This window comes from Sturnus vulgaris, chromosome 1 (assembly GCF_052056855.1).
Source record: "Sturnus vulgaris isolate bStuVul1 chromosome 1, bStuVul1.hap1, whole genome shotgun sequence".
NCBI classification, from domain to species: domain Eukaryota; kingdom Metazoa; phylum Chordata; class Aves; order Passeriformes; family Sturnidae; genus Sturnus; species Sturnus vulgaris.
The window spans coordinates 123,035,747-123,057,580 of NC_142243.1; the positions used below are offsets into that span (position 1 = coordinate 123,035,747).

Sequence of the window (21,834 nt, forward strand, 5' to 3'; positions counted from 1 at the left end):
CCCGGGCGTCAACGGGCGCCGGCGGCCGCGGAGCTGACAGGAGCCCGCGGCTATCGGCCTCGGCAGCGGCGCTGTGGCGAGGGCGGCAGCCGCGGCCGCTCCCGTCACCAAGGCGCTGCCTGGCAGAGAAAACACAGAGAGACGGACTGACAGACACACGCAGCACGGAGCGGCGCGGGCTCGGGGGCCGCCTTTGCAGCTCCTCTCCTCCCTGCACCATGCTCCGCTCCAGGCAGCGCCCGCCCGCTGCTCCCTAAGGGCAGCCAGCCCCGCGCCCGGCTAAGCGGGCGACTGGCACCCGGCTCCTTTCCCCCGCCCCCAGTTACCTGAGTTAGCTCCGTCCCGGGGACTTTGGCAGCGCCTCCGCCCTCTCCCGCTGTGGCAGCCCTTGTGCGGCGGGGGAGTGAGCCGCCAGCAGCCGGAGGGACTGCAGCCGCCGCCGGGGGAGACGAGCTTAAGCCCCCGCCCCCGGAGCTCTTCATGGCGTCTCACCAGCAGACTAGGATCCAAGCCTACCTGGAGAAGAATAAGATCGGTCCCCTTTTCGAGGTAAGGTGCGCTCCTGCCGGCCGGCTCCTCCGCGGCGGGCAGCGGTGAGGGCGGGGGTGTCACCGCTCAGCCCAGGTTAACGCAGGGGCGAGGATGAGTTTGAGGTGCTGCTTCGGCAGCTGCTTCGCCCTGTCCTGCCGCCCCGCACCACGCGTGTGCCCTCATGTCCCTCCCTCCACGCCCCTCCGGAGCTCCGCGCACCTGTCCCTTCCCGGCTATCCCGAGGATGTGCCCCGCTCCTTTGCCCCGCCACGGACGCGCCGCCCTCTGCTCCGCGCGGGTCGTCAAACAGGTGCCTCCGGCCCGAGTCCCCGGGGCCGCCCCCGCGGCGCTGCCACCTCGCCCCGGTGGCCGCGGGACAGCGCCCGGCCCCGCCGTCCGGCCGCGGGGAGCCGCGGACCGACCGCGCACCCGCCGTGCGCTGCGAGGGGAGGCGGCGCTTCCAAACCCGCCCGTCTCCAGGGCGGCAGCGCTGAGCAGCGGGCACCGGGCACCGAGCGCCGCACGGCCCGCGGGCGAGCCCCGAGGCGCTGCCCCTCCGTGACCGGCCAGCGGTGAGGGACAGGTGGGTGCCTCCCACCGGGAAACACACCCTCTGCATCGAACACTCGGAAAGAAGTCTGTCCTGCGAAAAGTCCGTGTCCATGGTGTTTTCTGAAATTTTCATCTGCAGTCACACACCGTGTTTTTGCTCTATTTTTCCGTTTTCTTACAACGATGCACTTGCAGGGATTTGTAGATGCAGAGATGTGCATATTTTACTATTTTAGTGCATAAGCTGTGAATACTTAGAATTTGAAAGGGTACTAGAGCAATCGTGATTATTACCATTTTGTCATCCTGTTTCTCATGCAGTTTTAAATATCTAAATGCACATATATTATGCACTGCACTCTGGCAGTATTATCACGAGGCACAAGTCTCCCTTTTTCAGTATTTAACTTGCTCTCAATCAAGCTTACTGTGTGTGAAATCTCTTATTCTGGCGTGGTGGATACCTCGTCTTCAGTGTGTATTTTGCTACCCCCCCATAAGAAAGGGTCAAATTTTGCTAGAAAATTGTTCACGAATGGTCTGGCTTTATATTTTTTTGTGTGCATAGGCTGTTGAAATAGACTGCCGGTTCAGTGCTAGCAGTGTTAGATATTTTTATTTTGCAATATATAAAGCCCCATTTGATGGAACAGTAACAGGGTACTAGGGAACAGCAGGTGATTTTTCTAGTTAAAGAATTCATAAAAATGGAAACATTTGTGTGGTTCAATTCCTGAATAAAATTCTGTTCAATCAGTTATGTCGCGAGGTCTACATACATAACTGACTCTTGTTTATTTCAATGGGAATTCAGTGCTTTGGGGTTGTTCAAGAGTTAGGCCCTTGACAGCTCTCACTTTCTTCTAAATTTCCTTAACCCGTTGGTTTACACATTAAAATTCAAGCGAACCGCTTGACATCCCTGTTCTGAGTCACTGTGTTTTAACCTAGTTTCTCTGTAGTATAAGATGGTTGTCTCTGGATTCTTGTAGGATGTTTCAGTTATCAGTGGAGAGAAAGATTAAGAAGTTGTGTTTGTTTCTGCATTTCATGTATCACCACGTATTTCACTAATGTAGGAATTTCATTGTGATAGAAAGAATCTGTGAAAGGCTCTTTGCCAACGCTGCAGGCTGTCTACGGGTTCTCATTGCACTCCTCTATACTAGGAAAACTTTTTGGTGTGTAATCTACTTACACCTGAATACTAGTGACTGGTTTTAAGATCTAGGGGTATAGCATTCCTGCAGCTGTTTACAGTTATTTTAATCCATTACACTGAGGGGAGGAAGATCATCATTCTTATCTCTACTACTTCCTGATTGGCCATTTAAAATATACTTACATATTTAATTTTTAATGTACTTTTTGTTCTCAACAGTTTATTGAAGATCTGCAACCTGTGCTTGATCTTGTAGTCCTTAGAAAAAGGAAGACAGGTATTTGAAGTTGATGAGAATTCATCAAAGACTATGTGAGGATGAATCTTGTATTCTATACTAGTATTCCTATTCGATGTGCTTTGTGGTGTTTCAAGAATACCATGTGTTCACAGTCAGATATAGTCACGAACACCTCAGTTTTTCACGTGTCTAAAAGTTCTGACACATTGCAAAAGGAGACCTGTGCTTTGTCTTTCATCCAGGAACAGCTAGCATTTTCTTGTACCACTTCTGCTCTGGAGGCTAATTAACTATCACTTGTCATAGATGACAACCATCCTTATTTTTCAGGGAGTACTAAATTCCTAATACCAGCTCAGAGCAGAGTGGACTTGGATTCAGTTTTCTCCAGTGTTATTTGCTGAGCAACTTGTGACTGTAATTGCTCAATATATGTTTCAAGTCAACATTTTAGGGAGTACGTGGACTAATACTGGGTAGCTGAGGGCAGTCACAGGAAAGGAGGACAAGGAGAGAGGAACTGTGTGCTTTCTGAGATCAAGGCAGGGCTAGTGATGCATAAACAGATTGTATTTCATACTTGCATAATGAATAATAAGTGATTGGGGGACTTTACACCGTTGATTTTAGACAATTACAGAGGCACAGAATACTGATGGATGAAACAGCTGGTGGTGTACTGAAGGTGAAGTACAATTCCTCTGCATTACAGTTAAGAGCAGTAGTTGCTCTTGCTAGTAGGTCATTGTGTTCCGGTTGCTTGCAGTTATCCTGGTTATGTCTCTTTTCTCCATTCTGTCCTGTATTTGTGGCTTTCTGTTACAGTGGTTAGGGATTTTTGTACTTCATTAACCAGCAGTACCTACTTAAGAACATCTTTGCTGAAGTTTTGTGTGATTTGACACTTGAATTATCTTCCTAATTTGTGTGAAAGAGAAGTGTTCAAGGTAAGTGCTGACACATGAGATATAGGAAGACCTTAGGCTCTGCCTTGGTTAGGAAGTTGTTTCCTTCTCTGTAAAGAAATGTGAGGAGTAACCTCCTGGAGAAAGAATTAATGAGCTTAAGCTGACTCAGCAGGCATTGGTCTTCTACTGACTACCAGTATGTGTTAACACATAGTAGGAAGCCCTATGCACTCAGCTATGAATGGTTACTCAGCACAGATTGACTTGATTCCAAACATTTTTACAAGGTAAATTCTTACTTACAGGTTAGAGGTGGGAAGGAAGGTGGGCGGGAATTACTGTATGCATCTGAGACTGTGTCAATTTTGAGATTTAAGACAGGTTGCAAAACAACTTTGATGCTTCAGCCTCATTTTTCCCTTTCGAATGTATGTCCCCAAGTCATGGCTTTTCAAAACTGTTACTTCTCTGACATTTCATCTTTCAGTTCCCCAAGATTTTTGCAGGTAAGATTCCTGTGAACCTATAGCTCAACTTCTAAATGCCCCAGGGCATGAAGGTGTTGTTAGTGCTGACAGTAAGTTAAGTAAGTCTTAAGTTAACCCCTTACATAATGTCAGGTTTCGTGAGAATCCTTATCCTGCTGTGTAGTTTTTTGTGTTGTGGATTTCTTTTCTTTTTTCTTTTCTTTTTGAAAGCTGAGACATTTTTCTGTAAGAGAATGTTGGCATCAGAGAATACTGTGGTTAGACAACGAGTTTAGACTTGAGGAATGCCCTTTAGAAATGCCTCTTTTCTGGGATTTTTGTGGTAACACATACCATGGCACTACCTGATTTTTTAGATTTTTTTTTTCACATTAACTTGAAATGCAACAAGAATTCTAAATATGAATTATTTCCGTGATGAAGCTTCACTGTTGTTTCTTTTCCCGTCATTCTAAAATGTGAACAGGAGCTATGTGCCTGAAATTGGCTAGGACGGAGTATTCAGAATCAGCACCCACTCATTTCTGTCTGAGTGAAGTACTGACCCACTTTGCATTTCAAGCATCCAATCCAACAAGTTCTTTTTGTGTGCTAATAATCTCAATGAATAATCCTGCTGCCTGTATCCATACACCTATTCTTCTGTACAGCTGTATCTCTTAGCATCCAGTTGTGCTGTCATGTGGGCAACTTGACAGTTAGTTTCTGTGAATTTGAAAGCTGGATCAGCACACTTGAGAACAGATTGCAATAAATCTTCAAGAGCTCTGAGATAAATTTAGTGTTTTGGAATTTTTTTATTTCTAGAGCTGCAGCTAAAAAAGCATCCAGCAGGTACATTGTTATTATGCAAACCCAAGAACTGTAATTTCTTTGAGTTATAAAAGGCCAAAATAACTCTTCTCAAAGTAAACATGCCAAACCCCTGGTTACCTAAGATTTTTTATTCTCCAAGTAATGTGGGGTTAGGACTGTAATTTTTATTTCAGACAACATAAAGGCTTCATAATACCACCCTTAGTTTTGTTTTTTTGTTGTTGCTGTTTGTTTGGCAGACATAATTACCGAAGCAAATACAATGGGAAACTTTTTTAAAAAAAAATCTGTGATGATTTTTCTTTCCCTAAATGAAATAGCATTATTGGTGTATATTATGCCGTGGTGTCCTTTATTTAAATAAAATAACTACGCTTTTCACTAAACCTTAGTGAAAAGCTTCATTAAACCTTAGCCTGTTTGATGATGAACACTATCTACAGTGCATCTTCTGACTGACTTAAGTCAAAGTTTGGGGACGAATTTTGGAGTTTTGGACTGTCTTCTGAAACAAGGCTTACCCTTGGTTCTTAAATACACAAAGGTAGATACTGTAAACGTGAATGTCTAATTGACCAGTTCATCATTTCTCACAGTATAAAATTATGTTTTAAGCTGTAATATCTGCAATTTGAATTACAGAGATGTCCTCAAAGAATTGTTTTCTTTTGAGGTTGCTCAAAACCTCAAAATTTTGAGTATTTTGGTGACTTAATGGGTTAGGTTCTGTTGCTAGTGTGAAAGGGTCTGTATTATGGATTACACAAATGTATTTAGTGAAGGATTTGATTTCAAGGAGCTAGGTGGAGCCTTTGTAAGGCTGAGTTTTTCCGTACTTAGACATCACAAGGATCATTTTCAGCACTAGCTGATTACCCAGTGACATTGTTTCAGCCTGGCCATGTCTGTTGCAATGAAGCCGGTGTTAGCTGTTTTTCAAAGGATGTGTGGAAACCATTTATGATGTAGAAATGCTGCAGTCTTACACAGTAGGGGATAGGGATTCACATTTAAGTTCTAATTTTTATTTTTGTTGGTGCATGTTACAGTAGAGTGTTACTGTAGCCTTAACTTGCACTGAAGTAAAAGACCTATTTAAGGGGAATGTAAGTCAAAGGGAAAAATGGTATAGACATGTCTTTTGCGTTTTGGAGAATTCATATAGTTTCATAGTTGCCTTAGACATAGTTATCTTTAAGGGAAAACAAGTGAAAGACCCTAATTAATACTACAGAAGCACCCTTTCCCATTAACAAACAGTTCTGTAACCAATGGCTTTATGCTTATTACTTGGCTTTTGTGGTGACCAACAAGATGCAAATGTCAGAAATTTCTGTGTGCTTGAGGCAGTCATAATTCTACTCTCCTGTGTAATCTAAGATTAAGAAAAAAATGTTCCTGAATGAGGAAAATTACACTGTCTTGCTACCTGACTAGTTAATCTCTCAGCATTTAAAAGGAGTTGCATTTTTGTGGTGTGACTCCTCTGGGAATTTGTCTGAAGTTAGTTGAAGAGTTTAAAAGCAAATTGGAAAAAGACAGTGAAAGAGATCATAGATACAGGTATGCACTTTTGTGGCCAAGAACACAGATAGTAATCACATAAACCTTGTTTCCATAATGGCAAAAATATTACTTGCTTGAAATGGAAAAGTGGGCTCTCTTAATTACTTTTTTAAAAATTCTTTTGCAATAGACACCGAAATAAATAAAAATCCAAGTAGTAGTTAAATTGGAAGAATTATATCTAAAATACAAAATGATAAGGTGACAGTATCATAATAGCATCCTTTTGTTACATAAACTTATAATGTTTTAAGACTCTCAGAATGACAATTACTTCGTTTCTTGAGAGGGAGAGCAGAAGGCATAACTATGTTGCATCAAAAAATACCTGGGAAAATGAAAAGTAGTTCTCAGATGAGTAGCTCTCACCATCCCGTATCAGCAAAGCCTGTCTGCTCAATGGTAAGGGATAAAGCGAACAGATATGATAGTAAATTTTTTATGGCAACTCAATCTAATAATTATTCGATCTGGATCAAAATAAGCCCATTACTACTGGTCTTATTTCATTGTGTTTTATCACATTAGGAAGTATCTTCAAAGTTTCGGATTACATTAACAGTGTTGAAGTAAGGTCTTCAATTGTTTTGTTTCTTTTGATTAATACAGTCTTTTTGGTACAAAAGATCAAATGTTAAGTGGCAAATAAAAAGTAAAATACCTTGATGGTTTTAACTCAGCCTATCATTTTTTCTAACGTGTTCTTTGGTGTTACTTATTTATGTTTTTCCAAGTGGGCTAGATACTATCCATACTCCTGAGTCACCAGTCTCAGCCTTCTGTTTTTCTAGGAGCTTCTGGGAGGGAAGGAAGCAGCTACTACCTTAACCAGCATTTCTGCCACACATGATGTGCTATTTTATTGTTCTGGAGCAAGTGGTTTTCTTAGTTATCTGCTTTATCATGGCGCTGACTAAAAAGAAACACCTAGACAGACACCTGTTATTAGTGTTCCTTATTTTAAAAGTGTAACTTAGTAAATGGAAGCTAGAAACATAATGTTTAAATTGAGTTAGTAGCATAATATTTGAAAGTATTTTGACATCATGTTCTTTTGCAATTTGTTCTTATTTTGAATCAATATTCTTTCCTTTTTTCCCGATGTCTTTTATTCTCACTTGCATCTTTCCACTTGTCTTATCTATGCAAATAAAGAATTGGAGGCTAATTTCTCATTTTAATTGTCTAATGATTACTTGGAATTTTTTCGTACCGTGGTTTTCAATATATTTTAAAAAATCTTATGATTTCTCAGAAAAATAAAATATCACATGGGCTTTTGTATGAGTGAGGAGGGATAGAGATACTTTTTTTACCTCTGGACTACAAGAGGTGGCTGGAAGCATTTTTATGTTCATCAACTTTTGGAACAAACATTACCCAAACACTTTAGTATCTATAATTACTCAGACAAAAATGAGGTGTTATCTTCTGCATTACCCCCCTTGAACAGATGAATGCTTTTTCTCCTCAGAAATGTTAGTATGGGCTGTGAAGTATGACAGAAGGATAGGTTCTATGTTAAGAATCTCCTCTGCCTAAACTATAAGATGTGGTTAAAAATCAGTGAAAGCAAAAACATTTTCAAATACAATTGTTAGGAAACCCTTGGCCTCCTGACTAAGGCAGTAGGCTGTCTCACACATTACTAAAGGCGATGAAAAGCAGCACACAGCTGATAGGAGAAACAAGGATTAGAGATTTTTATCCTAGGACACAGGTAAAGAGCATGATCACTTGAAATGCACACCTATGCCTTTGCCAAGACAACCCAATATCCAAATCTGCTCTTAGTATAGAGGGCAGTATCCTTTTAAAAAGCTTGCAGCAGACACATTTTTGATGACCTTAACTTTTGCGTCAGGTCCTGTATGCTGTGCTGTGTCAATTCTCCTTTGTCTACTCAGTTTCACTGAATACTTACTGTATCTATAAATATTCAGGCAGAATTGTTTGGCTGTAGTTATGATGCCCCTGGTTTTGCTCTTCTACTGATTTGGGCAGTTTTCTTCCCTTATTCACATAAAATTCATTATGTTTGCCTTAAACATGGAGCTTCTGGTGAACCACCCCAGATTTTGGCATAAATATAGCATATATAGCACTATGAGGAGATGTGTTACAGTTATGAGAAATGCACATAGAAAATGAAGAATACATGTGCATTACCCATGATAAATAGAAGGCTATTTTACATTAGCCACCTCTTACAAAATTTCTGTTCGTACAGAGACTGGAAACTTTTAATTGTGTATTTATGTGAAACATCCTATCTCTTTCCTCATTTTCCAGCTCCCTGCAATATTCAGTAAATGAAATCACTCTATTCATAAACCATATTTCTCTTTAGTGTCTGGTACAATATACTTGCTGTACAATAGTTCTTTTATTGGCTTTTGTAGGAGCTGCTTTCTGGGGCAGGAATCATGAGAGTTTGGGTCTTTCAACTGTGTTGGAACCTTTTTAATTGAATCTTTCCTCCTCATATAGTTTGTTTTACTCCAGACATTCTGATGGTTTAGTATTCAGGACTATGGGCTATGAGGCTGATTTAATAGCCATTTGCTGCTGATCTTGTTCATCTTCATTTCTGGCTGCACATTCCTGCTGTCCTTGTTCCAGAACTGGTGGTTGTGTCATGTCACATTTACCCAGCTTGGGAATATGAAATAGAAGAAAATGAAACCTACAAAGAAGTGAAAGTTGTTCAGTAGGCTGAGCTCAGTGGGTCACCACATAGTCTGATGAGGAATGTGGCATTGACTTGGGAGAGAAAATATAGGTGGCCTGAGGGTGAAGGGAGGGACAGAAGGACAACTGCTTTTCTCCAGTATTAAGCTACTAGGTGAGCATAAGAGATCTGCAAAGCTTGTGTGCTTGTTAGCTTCCTATGGATCTCGTCTTTTAAAGGTGCAGTTCTCCATAGGTTGGGGGAATGTAATGGACCCCAGTTGATTCTGTGAAGGAGCAGAAGAGGGAATTGAATAATTAGGGAGGATGGCTGAACAAATTAGGAGGAAACAGACCATATGACTACATTGAGCATAAGAGTGAGAAAGGATAGGAAATGGGAGGGGATGAGATGAAAAAGATTAATGCTACATTGCCAGAATGTTCTCTTTCTTTTCTATTTTATTTTTATAATAGTCCCTACTGTCAAATGGTTACCTGGAATCTGTACTTCCTTTTTTTAAAAGAAATGTTCTAGTGCTGGTTGTTGCTAAGACTATAACCAAAGAGTGAGAAAGGGAAAATACAAGAAAATATAACTTACTATGTAAAGAGTATGCATATTTTGCAGTGTCTGGCTCATACGTCTAGTACTTGATCTTGGATGTGTTACTTAGGCGTGGATTTGCCAGAGAGTTCCAAGTGTCCTTAGGACCACTATTAACACTGGCTCCTGTGTCATGAACTCCTTCCTTAAGAAGGCACTACACTCCAGTTTGACAGGCATTGTGCCTCTACTGACATTTATATGAGTGGAGATGTAAATGGATGATTGTGAAATATTCCTTAGGTCAGGTATTTATATCAAAGAAAGGAATTCTGAATGATCCGTAAAAGTCTCATTTTCTTTTTGGTGCACTAATGCAGAAAAGCTGTTCTGTGTTGTTGGTAACAGAATTCATCCTAGGAGCCTAAATAAGTGGAAGCAGTCTCTTCTGGAGACTTGAGAGATCGTTCATAGAACTGAAAAGGAAGGGTAGTTTCAGCTGTAGGTGACCTTTGAAGACAATCTGTAGAAGCAATTATGCTTAGGCCAGTTAGGAGGAGAAAAGGTTTATGATGGAGACTCTGATAGTTTTGTAGAGATGGAATTGGGGGCTTTTGTGTAATTAAGGATATTATTTCATTTGATGGAGAAGAAAAGAGAGATGGATAATTTCCATGACTGGATATACTGGGATTTCTCAGACTGAAATGTGTGTGCATGTACATGCTCTATGAAATGCATACAGACACTCTGAAACATTGGGTCAGGCCTGAAAATCCTGTGTGTGCTGGACACAGATCCCATATAAATACAGCAGGTATTGTGTGTTCCTGTCCAGACACATTGTGTTCATTGCATGTGTCCATTGCAGTTGCGTATGACATGCTCCATATACCCAGTGTGACCTGTTCGTCCTGCTAAGGATTCTGAAGAGTCTTGTCCTTCCTATGTAATGAGGATGAAGCAGAGGTGTCCAGGGAAATTCAAGCTGAGGAGAAGACCAAGGTTTGCAGATGCAGAAATTCCTCTGGTGTGCCCATATGAACCACCACCCATAATTGTGCTGAGGACATACTTTTGCATGATGCAGAAACCCCAGTTAAAAAATTTAAAAAGGGGTTTCAGAGCTCCTCCTAAGTGTGTCATGATTCAGAATAATGCCATTTGATAGTAATGCCTGTAGTCTAATATAAAGTGTAAGACAGTGAAGTGATTTGGAGACAAAGGCTGCATGTAGACTTACCAATAAGGAGCAGTGCAGAGAGATAAACACAAAAATAAGACTAAATTACTAGAGTAAGAGATTTAATCTTGATTTCTTATTCCCTAAGGGAGGAATACCTAAAAGAAAAAGGCAGCAGGGGAGAAAAAGAAACTCAAGAGAATTTATTTTATTCCATGTTTCCCTGTGATAATAGAAAAAAGATTACAAAAATTAAGTTGGCCAGAATGAAGATTCACTTAACATTTACTTAAACACTGAATAAAAAGTCAACTAGTAAGAAGAGGAAATAAAAAATATAGTAGTTAGGATACTAAAATGATAGTCAGTTATCTGGCTACAGCTCCTACTTCTGCTGATGCTGTCCTGCTGCATTATCACGTATTATTTTGTGCTTGTGTTTCCTCTTCCTTTGTCTTGTGTGTCAGCATAGAGCCTGCAAACCCCTCTGGTTCCTATGGACTTCACATGGTTTAGGAGTTTTCACAGCAAGACCCTGAGCTCATTCTGGGCTTTCTGCTTTTTCTTCTTTCTTTATGCTGCCTCAGTGCCTGGTTGTGCTATTAATCCCATTAATTGGTGCCATACAATCAAGAAAAAATTGATTTCTCCCTCCTTCTCCGCTGCTTAGTGTGGCAATTCAGAGCACTGACAAGTCTCAAGGCTGCAGCACAGTCCATGTGAGCATGCTGTATTCCCACAGGGAGCCCTGCTGCAATTGTGAGAGTCTGATTTACAAGAGGAAGGCTTTCACTCATAACCAGGCAGATTTAGTATAATGTTAAATAAAGAGCAATCAAATCATCAGGAAGCTTTAATTGGGCAATCGCTGTCAGTGTTGGGAAGTTGTTTTGCAGTCTCGGAAACAAAAAATGTATACCAGTGACTCACAGACATTGTTTTCTAAATAAAAAAGCATTAGAAAATCAGATTAATAATGCTTTGGCTGTTATTAAAAGTAGCTCCACAGCTCCAAAACCCTATCATCATCTAAAATCACCCAGATTTCAGCTTCTAGAAATAAAATTATTTTTAGTTGCCTAAGCCATTGCAGTCTTGATGGTAGAAGTGTCTGATGAGAAATGAAGGGCCTAACTCCAGTTCTAGGTATAATTCAATTATCTGTCCTTAAGAATTACTGTTGCTACCCATAGAAAGTCTCCAATTGCCAGTACAGCAGTACCTCTTTAAATATCCACCTAAGGCTCTAGCTTTCTTGTAAAATATAGAACTTTAGTCCTTTGTTTGAAAACTTGAGCCAGAGGACAGCTCCTGGATGTTGCAGGTCATGTCCCTGGTAGGCTAGTGAGGGCATGGTGACTAAATCCATAGTGACAGTTTATATGGAGGAGATAGTTGAAGTGCAAATGACACTTTTAAGAAACATACCAGTTCTGTGTATGTGTTAAAGTTACCTTGTTTGGGCTAGAAAGTGACTTTAGTAAGTTTATCCATATGATCTAATTATTAGTACTCACATTTTTTAATGTCTTTAAAATATTTTTTTCTGCTACTTTTTCATTCAGAAAAAATATATTCATTAGATTTTATTTTTGGTACACACAGACTGATAAATATTTTTTTTTCTTATTTCATAATTGTGCTTTGCATTATTTTAAAATGGTTTTAATTTTGCCATCACATGTGTAGCTTAGCTAATCTATAACTTACAGAATGGAAAGCGTATCCAGCTTACGTAAGCTAGTATTTATTTAGCTGTCCCCATTATCTCAGACCTACTTTATTTGTGGGCATGATAGAAGTGTCAGCCTTAAGCCTGTGCAACCAATGCACTTGGCCTCAGAGGTCAAATAGTGCTGTCTGACATCGTGCCTTTTCAGAGCCTTTTTTTTTTGCAGCTTGGTATTGACACAGTTCTCCATTTTCAGCTGCTCTTTAGAGCTACTGTGAGTTCTTCCACATTACTTCCCTGGGTGGGTTTTTTTAAGGACTCGGGCATGTAAGTTAGTTCTAATTAAACAAATAATGGCATTAGAACCTCTTCTGTTAAACATGAGCCTAGATGTCATCCACGATATATCTATTGTATGTGGTCAACAAAGTTTGGTATTTTTCCTCCTACAGTTCAACTGTATGTTCACTTCTGCTCATCAGTTGTCTTTTGCTGAAGAATTCTTTTCTGGGCATGATTACAGAACATCCTTCCTCTAAGGAGGAAGTGTCTTGTCTGAAGGAAGTTTTCTAGTGACTCTTTCTGTGCAGAAGTTATATGGCGATGTATTCTTCCTCATGGTGCTTTAGGCAATACAATTGTAGAAAGCAGGGAAGTAGAGTGAGAGGTTTTTGTCTCTTATGATGATGATCAGATCTCTCTCTTTGATTTATGACATCTAAAGGCACTTGTGCACTGGTTAAAGCTTCTTTTAAATTTTTTTTAAATTTTTTTTTCCTTTGTGACTCTAGTAGCCAAACGTGAGTAAAAAAAAATATTATCTGCTGCAAATATCTATTATTTTCATATTGCATTTTCATCTTCTGGCTGTAGTGAGGAAAAGATGCCCTATTGTGACAGAAATTGTCTGGACATATTGCAAAGGAGATCTGTCTGATGAGTTTTGAGTCTTATTCCAAGGCATCACGCAGACAGTAAACGAGGTGAACAAGTAAATCTGTGGAGAGGATCTTGGAGCATGCATTTGCAGCAGGGTAATCTTTTCTGTCATAGGAGCAGCCAGCTGGGCAGCGTGGTGTTCATCCTCAGTAGATGGTGTCATCTCCTGGGCTCAGACCTCATCCTTGTGTGTGTGTGTTTGTTTTGAAACCCTGACCCTGAAGGGCCTGATTTCTGGGAGAATCCCAGATGGAAGCCTGGGAGTACCTCCCCAAATTGCAGCCATAGATGCAGGGCATCCATTTAGATTTAGATGGAGACAGGCAGTGACTGTAATTTCTCAGGGCTGAGACGGAGCAATGAATCTGGTAGTGCCAGTGGGAAGCAGTTTGGGCACCCTGGAAAGCGACTGGAGCCATGTAGCACATGGGTACCTCTGCACTCAGTGTTAACACTTTCTTCCTGTGTAATTTTACTGCTGTGTCTCTCCTGCCTGATTCTTCACAGTTGATACTGTGTTCTAAACCTGTATGCTTCTAGCCTGCTGCACTGTTTAGGTTAAAATGGACACCTGCAACTCTTTTTCACTGTGTGTTTCTAATCTTCAATTTTTAAATTTTTTTTTTAGTCTGTGATTGAATCATCATTCTCAGAAGTTTCTTCGCCTTAAGTAGCAGAAATATCTATTTTAATTTGACTTGAAATAGAGATAATCCATGAAGGCAGAGAATGTTTGAAATCTGTCAGAACTTTGGAAAAAATTAAGAGAAAAAACAAATCATTGAAGCGTTTTCTTTGTCATCTTGGTTGCTGATGAGGAAAATCATAGAGGTAATTTTGGCTGAACTGATGGATGATGAAAATCCATATGGAAGCTATCAGAGGTGGATTTTGCTTCCAATTGAACTGAAATTATTAACGTGTATTCCTGGTTGAGGCTGAAGATAGACTGAGGTACACTGATACCTTTTAGAAATGAAATAGTTGCCACTATCATGTGGTAACATTTAATAGATGATAGTACACAAAATGGAGGAAGATCTCTAGCATATAAAAACAAATTAGTCAATATTTCTTTTTTATTAGCTAACATGGTTATTTAGATATTTATTACAATATTATTAATTCATGCATTTGTAATAAATTTTTTTTATATCTGTGGACTGATGGCTTCTGCATGGCAGAAGATTCTTGTATTCTTGCATTTAAAGAGACCAATTCTTTCATTCAAATTTCATTGTGGGTTTTGCTATTTTTTTTTCAAATATCAAAGTTCAAATGTGTTAATTAAACAAAAGCTTCATTTATACTTAGGTGGGCAGGTTGAAATAACTTAATATAAAAGTGTTACCTGTAATAGCAAAAGATTTTCCAGTTGGAGTTAGAGAATCACTGAGTATAAGCTGTGTTGAACCAAACGGAACCTGACTAAGTGTCCTCAAAAGCATTTGAGATCTTGCAGAGAGTCCACAGTGGTGATTATCCTGACAAGATACTGCACATCTTGTGTTACCTGTGACAGACAAATCAGTGTGACCTTTCCTGTTGGGGGGGAAATAGGATACAAATAGCTTTAAATCAATCAAGCAACTGCTTACATGTGAAATAACCTCTTTGTCTTCTCAAAATGCTATATAAAAAGCACTTGTTAGTATTATTTAAAGAGTCGAGGCACAATTGCAGTATATAAATTCTACAAATATAAAAAACCTCTTTGTATTTTGCTGTGGTGAAAATTAATTTCCAGATTTTTCCATGGCAATAAATTCTGACCTTTCCAATCAGAAATCTCTGTTGTATTGTTGCATATTAAACATTTAGATCTATTTAAAAAGCTGATTACAACATTGGTATGAAGTCTTATGAGACCAAGACAATCTCTCACAGGTAAATAACAGGAAATTAAGATGTGTATCTGAATAGATATTAATCTATTCAAAGTGTATGAATAAAACTTGTAATTATGCTGCATATTGCTCATAGTTTTTTTGTTGCTGTACTAAAGGAATATCTCCAAATGACAGGATTTAAGTAAATTCTGACAATCAGGGAGCATATGTTAACTTATCTGACATTTGTTTAGTGAACATTACTGGAGCAAACTTAGGGTTAATTTATGTAGGCAGCTAAAGTCAAGGTAATTAAATCTGTGTTAGAACTTCCCCACCCTGGACTCTGGTAAATCACATTCTCCATTTTGTGTCACTGTAATTGCTGGTTATTCTTTGAAGTTCCACGTGAACAGTTTAAAAATTCTTGGTCAAGATTAAAAAATAAAAGCAATTTTTATAGTAATTTTAATGCATAGAAGTTACACAGAATATTTAATAAGTTTGGCTAGACACACTGGGCAGTAGAATGTTTTAAAACATCATATCACATTTATCTCTCTGTATAACTTGAGTAAATCAAATGGTGTAGCAATGCAAAGTAACTGGGGGAGTGGGGGGAATAACCCTTTCTATAGTGATACTCTGCTGGGTCTGACAGGGACTGGATTTTCCTCACAGCAAGCCTGTATGTTGGTGGATTTCAGATTTGTGACTGAAGTAGTGTTGGCACACCAGTCTTTTAGCTGTTGCTTAGCAGTGATTGTACAGGCTCAAGGCTTTATCTGTTCTCTCTGCCCACCACCAACCAGGCCAGGGGTGGGGACAGGCTGGGAGGGGAACAACTGGAACAGCTGACCCAACCTGGGCAAAGAGATATTCCTTACTATATAATGTCATGTTTAGCAATTAAACCCGGGGAGTAAATTTTCTGAAATAACTGTTGCTTGCAGACTGGCAAAGCAGTGGGATGTGCTGAGCGATTGCCTCGATATCACTTGTTCTTTGATTTTGTCTTTTTTTCTTTTATTCTTCCTCTGGTTATTAAGCTTGACCCATGAATTTTTCTTGGTTTTTCTCTTTTCATTTTTTCCTCATCCCACCAAGGGTGGGAATGAATAAGTGGCTGGTGTGTGCTTAGCTGCTAGTTGGGGTCAGCCTACCAGAGGTAGCCACAAAAATACCTGCTACCTTAGTTTCTAGCATTACCCTTTCTCAAAAAAATTGTGTCAGACAGGTTAAAGCTAAGTCAGTGCAGCTTAAACTGGAAATGAGTTTTGGGGTTTTTTTTTTTTAACAGTTGCAGTTATAAGTCATTGCACATGGTGGAACAAGTGATTTCAACTTAGACCTTGAAACTGAAATGAGATCACTTCAGCTGATCAGAGAAAGATCAGCTCCAGCCTATTGAGTTAGCTTTTAGGTAAGACAGTGGTGTGCAGTCAGTGTTGTTTTATGGCTGTAATTTAAGTCCAGGTTGTAATAGTCTTTCCTAGTCTTTATCTATGAGTATTTCTTTTGATGTAAATCTACAGACCTTTCAGAAAACCAGCAGTTTTCATTTACTTTGGCTGAACTGTGAAGTGCATGCCTGAGGGCAGAATTTTGGTGGTTGATATAGTGGATGGAAACTGAGGAAGGCTTCTGAATTGTGCTTCAGGGAAACCTTACAATGTTTCTGCAATAACATGAACAGCCCTCATTTGATAAATCCTTACTGAGTTCAGATAATGATGTGGTAGATACAATTCCACAAGTGTGAGATTGTCATGCAGAGATACGTGATTGCAGAAAGAAGTATAAGCTATCATAGGAAATCTTTGTGATTTGAAAACTAAACTATGGGAGGAAATGTGATAACTATTGTCATGATTGGCATTACAGAGAGCATGTCTTTAACCTTTTCTTCTACTGAAAATTATTTAATGTTTAGAGTAACCTAGTAGCAGTGACTTCTCTATTGACAGCATTCTCGGAATGCATGAATGGGAGAAAGGAAACATTTCAGTAAAGCCACAGATTGAAGGTGTTTGAAGCTATTTTGTGAACTTAGGAGTGGTGAAATAGATTTGGGACAATGATATTTGACATACTAAGATTAGGAGAGGAAAAAAGGTCAAAGGATAAATAAGTGAAAAGATACTGCAGGAGGTTCAGATAGATATTGCATATCATAATGTGTGTAGTGGTTTGATAAAGTGTCATGAACTTACTCAGTGAAACTTTGAAATTGTCCACCAGACTCCATCCATTCCTAAGAAAGATGAATGATCCATATTTTATCAAGTATTACATGCGTGAGTTGGAATGATTTCAGACGGAGCTAGTTCATCCGAGTCAGGAAACTGATAATATGATCTGCACAGGATTTATAGTGCAACTAGTCTGCTGTTTCCATTCTGCTCTCCAGTGTCCCCCTAAAAAATGGTTAGTAACATAGCCCACCAAATTAGACTTTTCTTATTGAATTGGTACAGATATTTAGTAGATGAACACTTGAAAAAGACAGCTATTCAATGATGTTTGTTTTCAGACTTCCTCTTGTTATTCTTGTTCTGTGAAATGTTACCTGTGCCACTAGTCCCATACCTTAGATTTTCCAGCAATGTCACTTTTCGGGGAATTTTGTTTGCACCGAAGCATCAGAGCCACCATATCAGCTTTGTACTCCCATTTTACTTCTATGTCCAGAGTAATTTCTTTGTGGGTTGTGTTCCCATGCTGTGTACTACAGTCTTGTGATATTAAATTTAACTGCACAGCTGTCTGAAATGGCATCAGTGAGGCTTTGAAAAAAGAATGTGTTGATTGAAAATTTTTTAGTCAATTCTAGATAAAAGTCTGAATATTTTCATGAGCAAGTTGAACAGGGCTATTGTTTGTGCTCAGCTGTTATTCTACTATGGTTAGTTTGAAGAAAATAGTATGGTACAGGCATGTGAATTTTATTTATGCGAAAATTTGTGTAGGATTGAGTAATTTATGTTACAGGGAGATGTGATGATCATTTCATGAATGTAAAATATGTTGAAGTCCATATCATTCATAGTTTATAATGTGATTTTACCACTTTTAATTTAACGTTGCTCAAGAATATTTAAAGCCTGGCTATTTTCCAAAAGAAGGATGCTGGTATTTTTCATTTATTTCCATAGAAAAGAATCTTTTCCTTTTTGATAGAAGCAGTCATTTAAGCAGTAATTTCTGCTCTCGTTTAAGAATTGCAGACTCTTAATTTAGGCAGTAAGAATAATGTTAAAATATACTTTAAAAAATTATTTATTTTTGTTTCCTTGCTTTGTTACTGCAGAATGTAATCTAATCAGAATGGAATTCTAACAAAAGTGTCAGTCATTAAAAAGTTTCTTAAACCTACTGCAAGTCCTTCTGCAAATTTTCCCTCAATTTTTTTGTTCACTTACAGCCTGTATGAAGGGGTTAGCAAATCTAAATTTAGGTGTCTGTCTAAGTTTCCAGGCTTCACTGTAGTCAATGCATGTATATCCAATAAGTCAGTGGAGCCAGGAGAGCAGTTCTTATCCTAGGTGGACATACTCTGGCTGGTCACCTGGGAGATATCTAGCCCCTCATGACTTCTTTATTGACAAAGTCACTACTAACATCACTGTGAAGACTTGCTGTATTTAATTGTATTTAAACTTCTAATTTAATCTATGAAAAAAAGAGCATAACACAGCCAGAATCTATGCATGCTGTGTGCTATAGTCTATAAAAGTCTGTACAGTTAAAACATGATTGTTGTGTAGTTGCCATTGCCAATTACAGGGCAAGATAGAATGTCTCTTAATTAACTTAATAACCCAATAGGTACATTTAGACAGGGCTAATTAGGACTTTCTTGTAATTGGGCCTATGATTAATAGACTGTGAAGACTGTTTCATTTGTATTAAATGCATGGACAGTTACAAGGAAATTAAAATTTGAGCCTTCATTGAATAACTAATAGAGGACCTCAGGGTGGCACAATAGTGAAAGATATAAAGAATTCTTTATAAATTATTATTTATAAATTCTGTATGTTCTTTATAAATAATTCATATATTAAACCACTACTTTAGACCTGGTGTTTTTTTCAAGATCTTTTGCAGCCTCATTATATGTGCATGAATCTCTCTTGGAAATATCCACAAATGAACTTTTCCAAGTTATTGTTTTTTGAGCAGTCTTAAGTAACAATTCAATAAAACTAGTGAATGTAGGAGCACATGAAGATACCTTTGCAGGGAATGAAGACAGAAGACCTGTTTTGCACAGTTGCAAGGTAAAATCCTTGAAACATTTAACTGAAAAGGCTTGTATCCCCTTGCTGTTTTTCATTCTTCTTTCAATCAAGGCAGAGACTAATTTTGGGCAATATAATTGGGAAGTAGCAGAAACTGATGTTTTCATCTTAGTGCTCTAGTCTGTAGTAACCATGGAAGTTTCCTTTGGCCCCTTTCCTGTGCTCTAGTGTGTCTCGAGGATGCACAGGGAATTCATAATTACTGACTTCTGAACAGCTTCTTCACTTGTTACACAGCTGGGAGAAAGAGACTGTGTGGAGTCCACTGATAGAAAAGACAGGATGTAGAGTGAAAAGAGGGCACAGAAGTGGAAAGAAGATAGAAGGTGAGAGACTATGGGTAGTGAGCAGCATGGAGACCCAATCTGCCATTTTTATTTGTTGTTATAAGGCACGTTGTGCACAGGACAAGAGACTTGCTTTATTTGAAGTGCAGAAAACTTAGAAATTTAGCTATAAGTGTGAAAAGTATAATTAATATTTTTAAGAGACTTGTCTTTAGGTGTCTTGCATTTCTGTTTTTATGAAGAGTTGAAACTTACCTGATGATTTGTTCATGAAAAAATGAATGTTTCAATGATCTTGTGCCATACTTGTTCTGCTGTTAATGCAGAGGCGTCTTCAGTGAGACTAGTTGGTCTTTTCCCTTTTCTTTTTCTTGTGAAACCTTGCCTACTTAGCACATTGTGAGTCAGATCAGACTGCTGCTAACCAAAAAGGAATTTTATTTTTGTACCTTGTATGCTTCAGTTCTTATTTAATACATTCGCTTTTGTCATCTTTTTTTAAAAGACATTTCAAACGTGTGAAAGTGTATTTAGAGTGCCATGTAGTATGTTATTCCTACTGTCTATTGAGATGTCACCCGAGCAACAGATGACATCATCAAATAAGCTTTCGATCATTTAATCAGAAGTCTAAGTTAGTTTTGCTAGAGAATGTGCTAGAATGAGAATACCCTTTAGCTGACATTCCTAATCTGTAATATCTTTTCACTTCCAGAGAAGTATGTGTTTTTACTTAAAAAATTAGGAGAGCGCTCACCATGTACAGTTAATGTTGGTGTGAAGCTTTGTGCAATTTTTTTTCTGTGGCTTGGGTTTGGCTTTATTTTTGTCTTTCTTGCCCCTCCAACCAAACCTTCCACCTCATGGCATGGCCAGGCAAATGAATGCAGACAGCCTAACATATTTCCATCCAATTGCCAATTTGCTGGGGATGGCAAAAGTCTCAAAGGAAGCGTGAGCTTGAAGAGCACAGGTTGAGGGCTGAGCAGATGGAGTTGTGTCCCTTGATGAACTGGGTGGCAGAAACTGGTACAAGGGCAAAGGCCGTGAGGGTCATGGAGCTGTGATCCTATTTCTGGGATATGTGACAGTGTGTGAGGCAGAAGGATATGGAAGAAAAGATAACACCTTCAGCATGTGAATGGGAATTTATACAGAGTATATGTCTGAAGCTGTTGTTATTAGAGTGGAGGTGTTCTTTGCACCTTGTCCAGAGTTCAGAAACTCCATGGAAAGTGGTAAATTGGAGACTGCTTTCAAACCTTGCTTGAGAAGCAGATTCCTTAGAGTTTCTTTTCTCCCCTTTCGCAGTGGAATACTTGTAATAAAGAGCTTTGTCTTCCTGAAATGGCACATTTTGTAACCTGAGTTGCCTTTGTGTTAATTTTAAATTGCATTTACTTTTAGTGACATTTCTGAGAGTGCTTGAGGCAAGTTAGTTTGAGGCTTATTACACAAATAAGTAGGGTTTTTTTCTGAACAACACACTCTTCAGTTTACGAGGATTTCAGCAGTGTTATATATTCTTTTTCTTTTTTCTTTTTTCTTTTTTTTTTTAATTTTATTTTAGGTGTACAGGATTGGTACAACTCATTCATTATTCCAGATAAAAGTAGCCTCTATCTGCAGTTCCTTAAAATTTTCTTACTGCTGCCTCAGAATAGGACTGATTCTGATTATTCTCTGGGACAGCACAGAAAAATCTATATTCTCTATATCACTCAAGTTTTACTATCAATATAACAGTAGGTACGAAAAGTCTTTTTTAATAGAATCTAATTTCACATCACCTTGATCTTTAGGTTTTTTGCTACATCTCAGAAGAGGTAAGGAATACTGTCATCAGTTTTATTTTATTAGATGTGTTTCTGTTACTTAAATACCATTTCTTCCTGCTACAAGCAAATCAGTTATGGCAACAATCAAGTAGCATTTGTCTTACAGGGATATGTAGGCATTCTAAAATTTCTCATTTTTCTTTATTACCTTTTTCAATACTATGTTAAGATTGGAATGTATTAGTAATCTAAGACAAAAATAATTTTCAAGCCATGATTCTGAGAAATTATTTAAATTACAAGTCAGATGTAACAGATTGGCACTTTTCCTTTGGTAATAGAATCTTCTGCAGTGGAATTA

At 38.8% G+C, this 21,834-nt stretch overlaps 1 protein-coding gene and 1 long non-coding RNA gene across 8 annotated transcripts in view; one reads left to right on the forward strand and one right to left on the reverse strand.

Moving 5' to 3' along the window:
• The window catches only part of LOC148225494 (uncharacterized), a 57,765-nt gene extending 57,355 nt beyond the window's left edge, over positions 1–410 (reverse strand). Inside the window, exon 1 of the long non-coding RNA XR_015807662.1 lies at positions 327–410. This is a non-coding gene — a long non-coding RNA (uncharacterized LOC148225494). The remainder of the gene's footprint in view (positions 1–326) is intronic.
• A 4-nt stretch (positions 411–414) lies between these two features.
• Positions 415–21,834, forward strand: part of C1H8orf34 (chromosome 1 C8orf34 homolog) — a 148,719-nt gene continuing 127,299 nt past the window's right edge. For all 7 annotated transcript variants that reach the window (XM_088176012.1, XM_088175971.1, XM_014873007.2 and 4 more), the window contains exon 1: positions 415–549. In XM_088176012.1, coding sequence (XP_088032138.1) covers positions 481–549 — 69 coding nt within the window. In that variant the 5' untranslated portion in view covers positions 415–480. The remainder of the gene's footprint in view (positions 550–21,834) is intronic.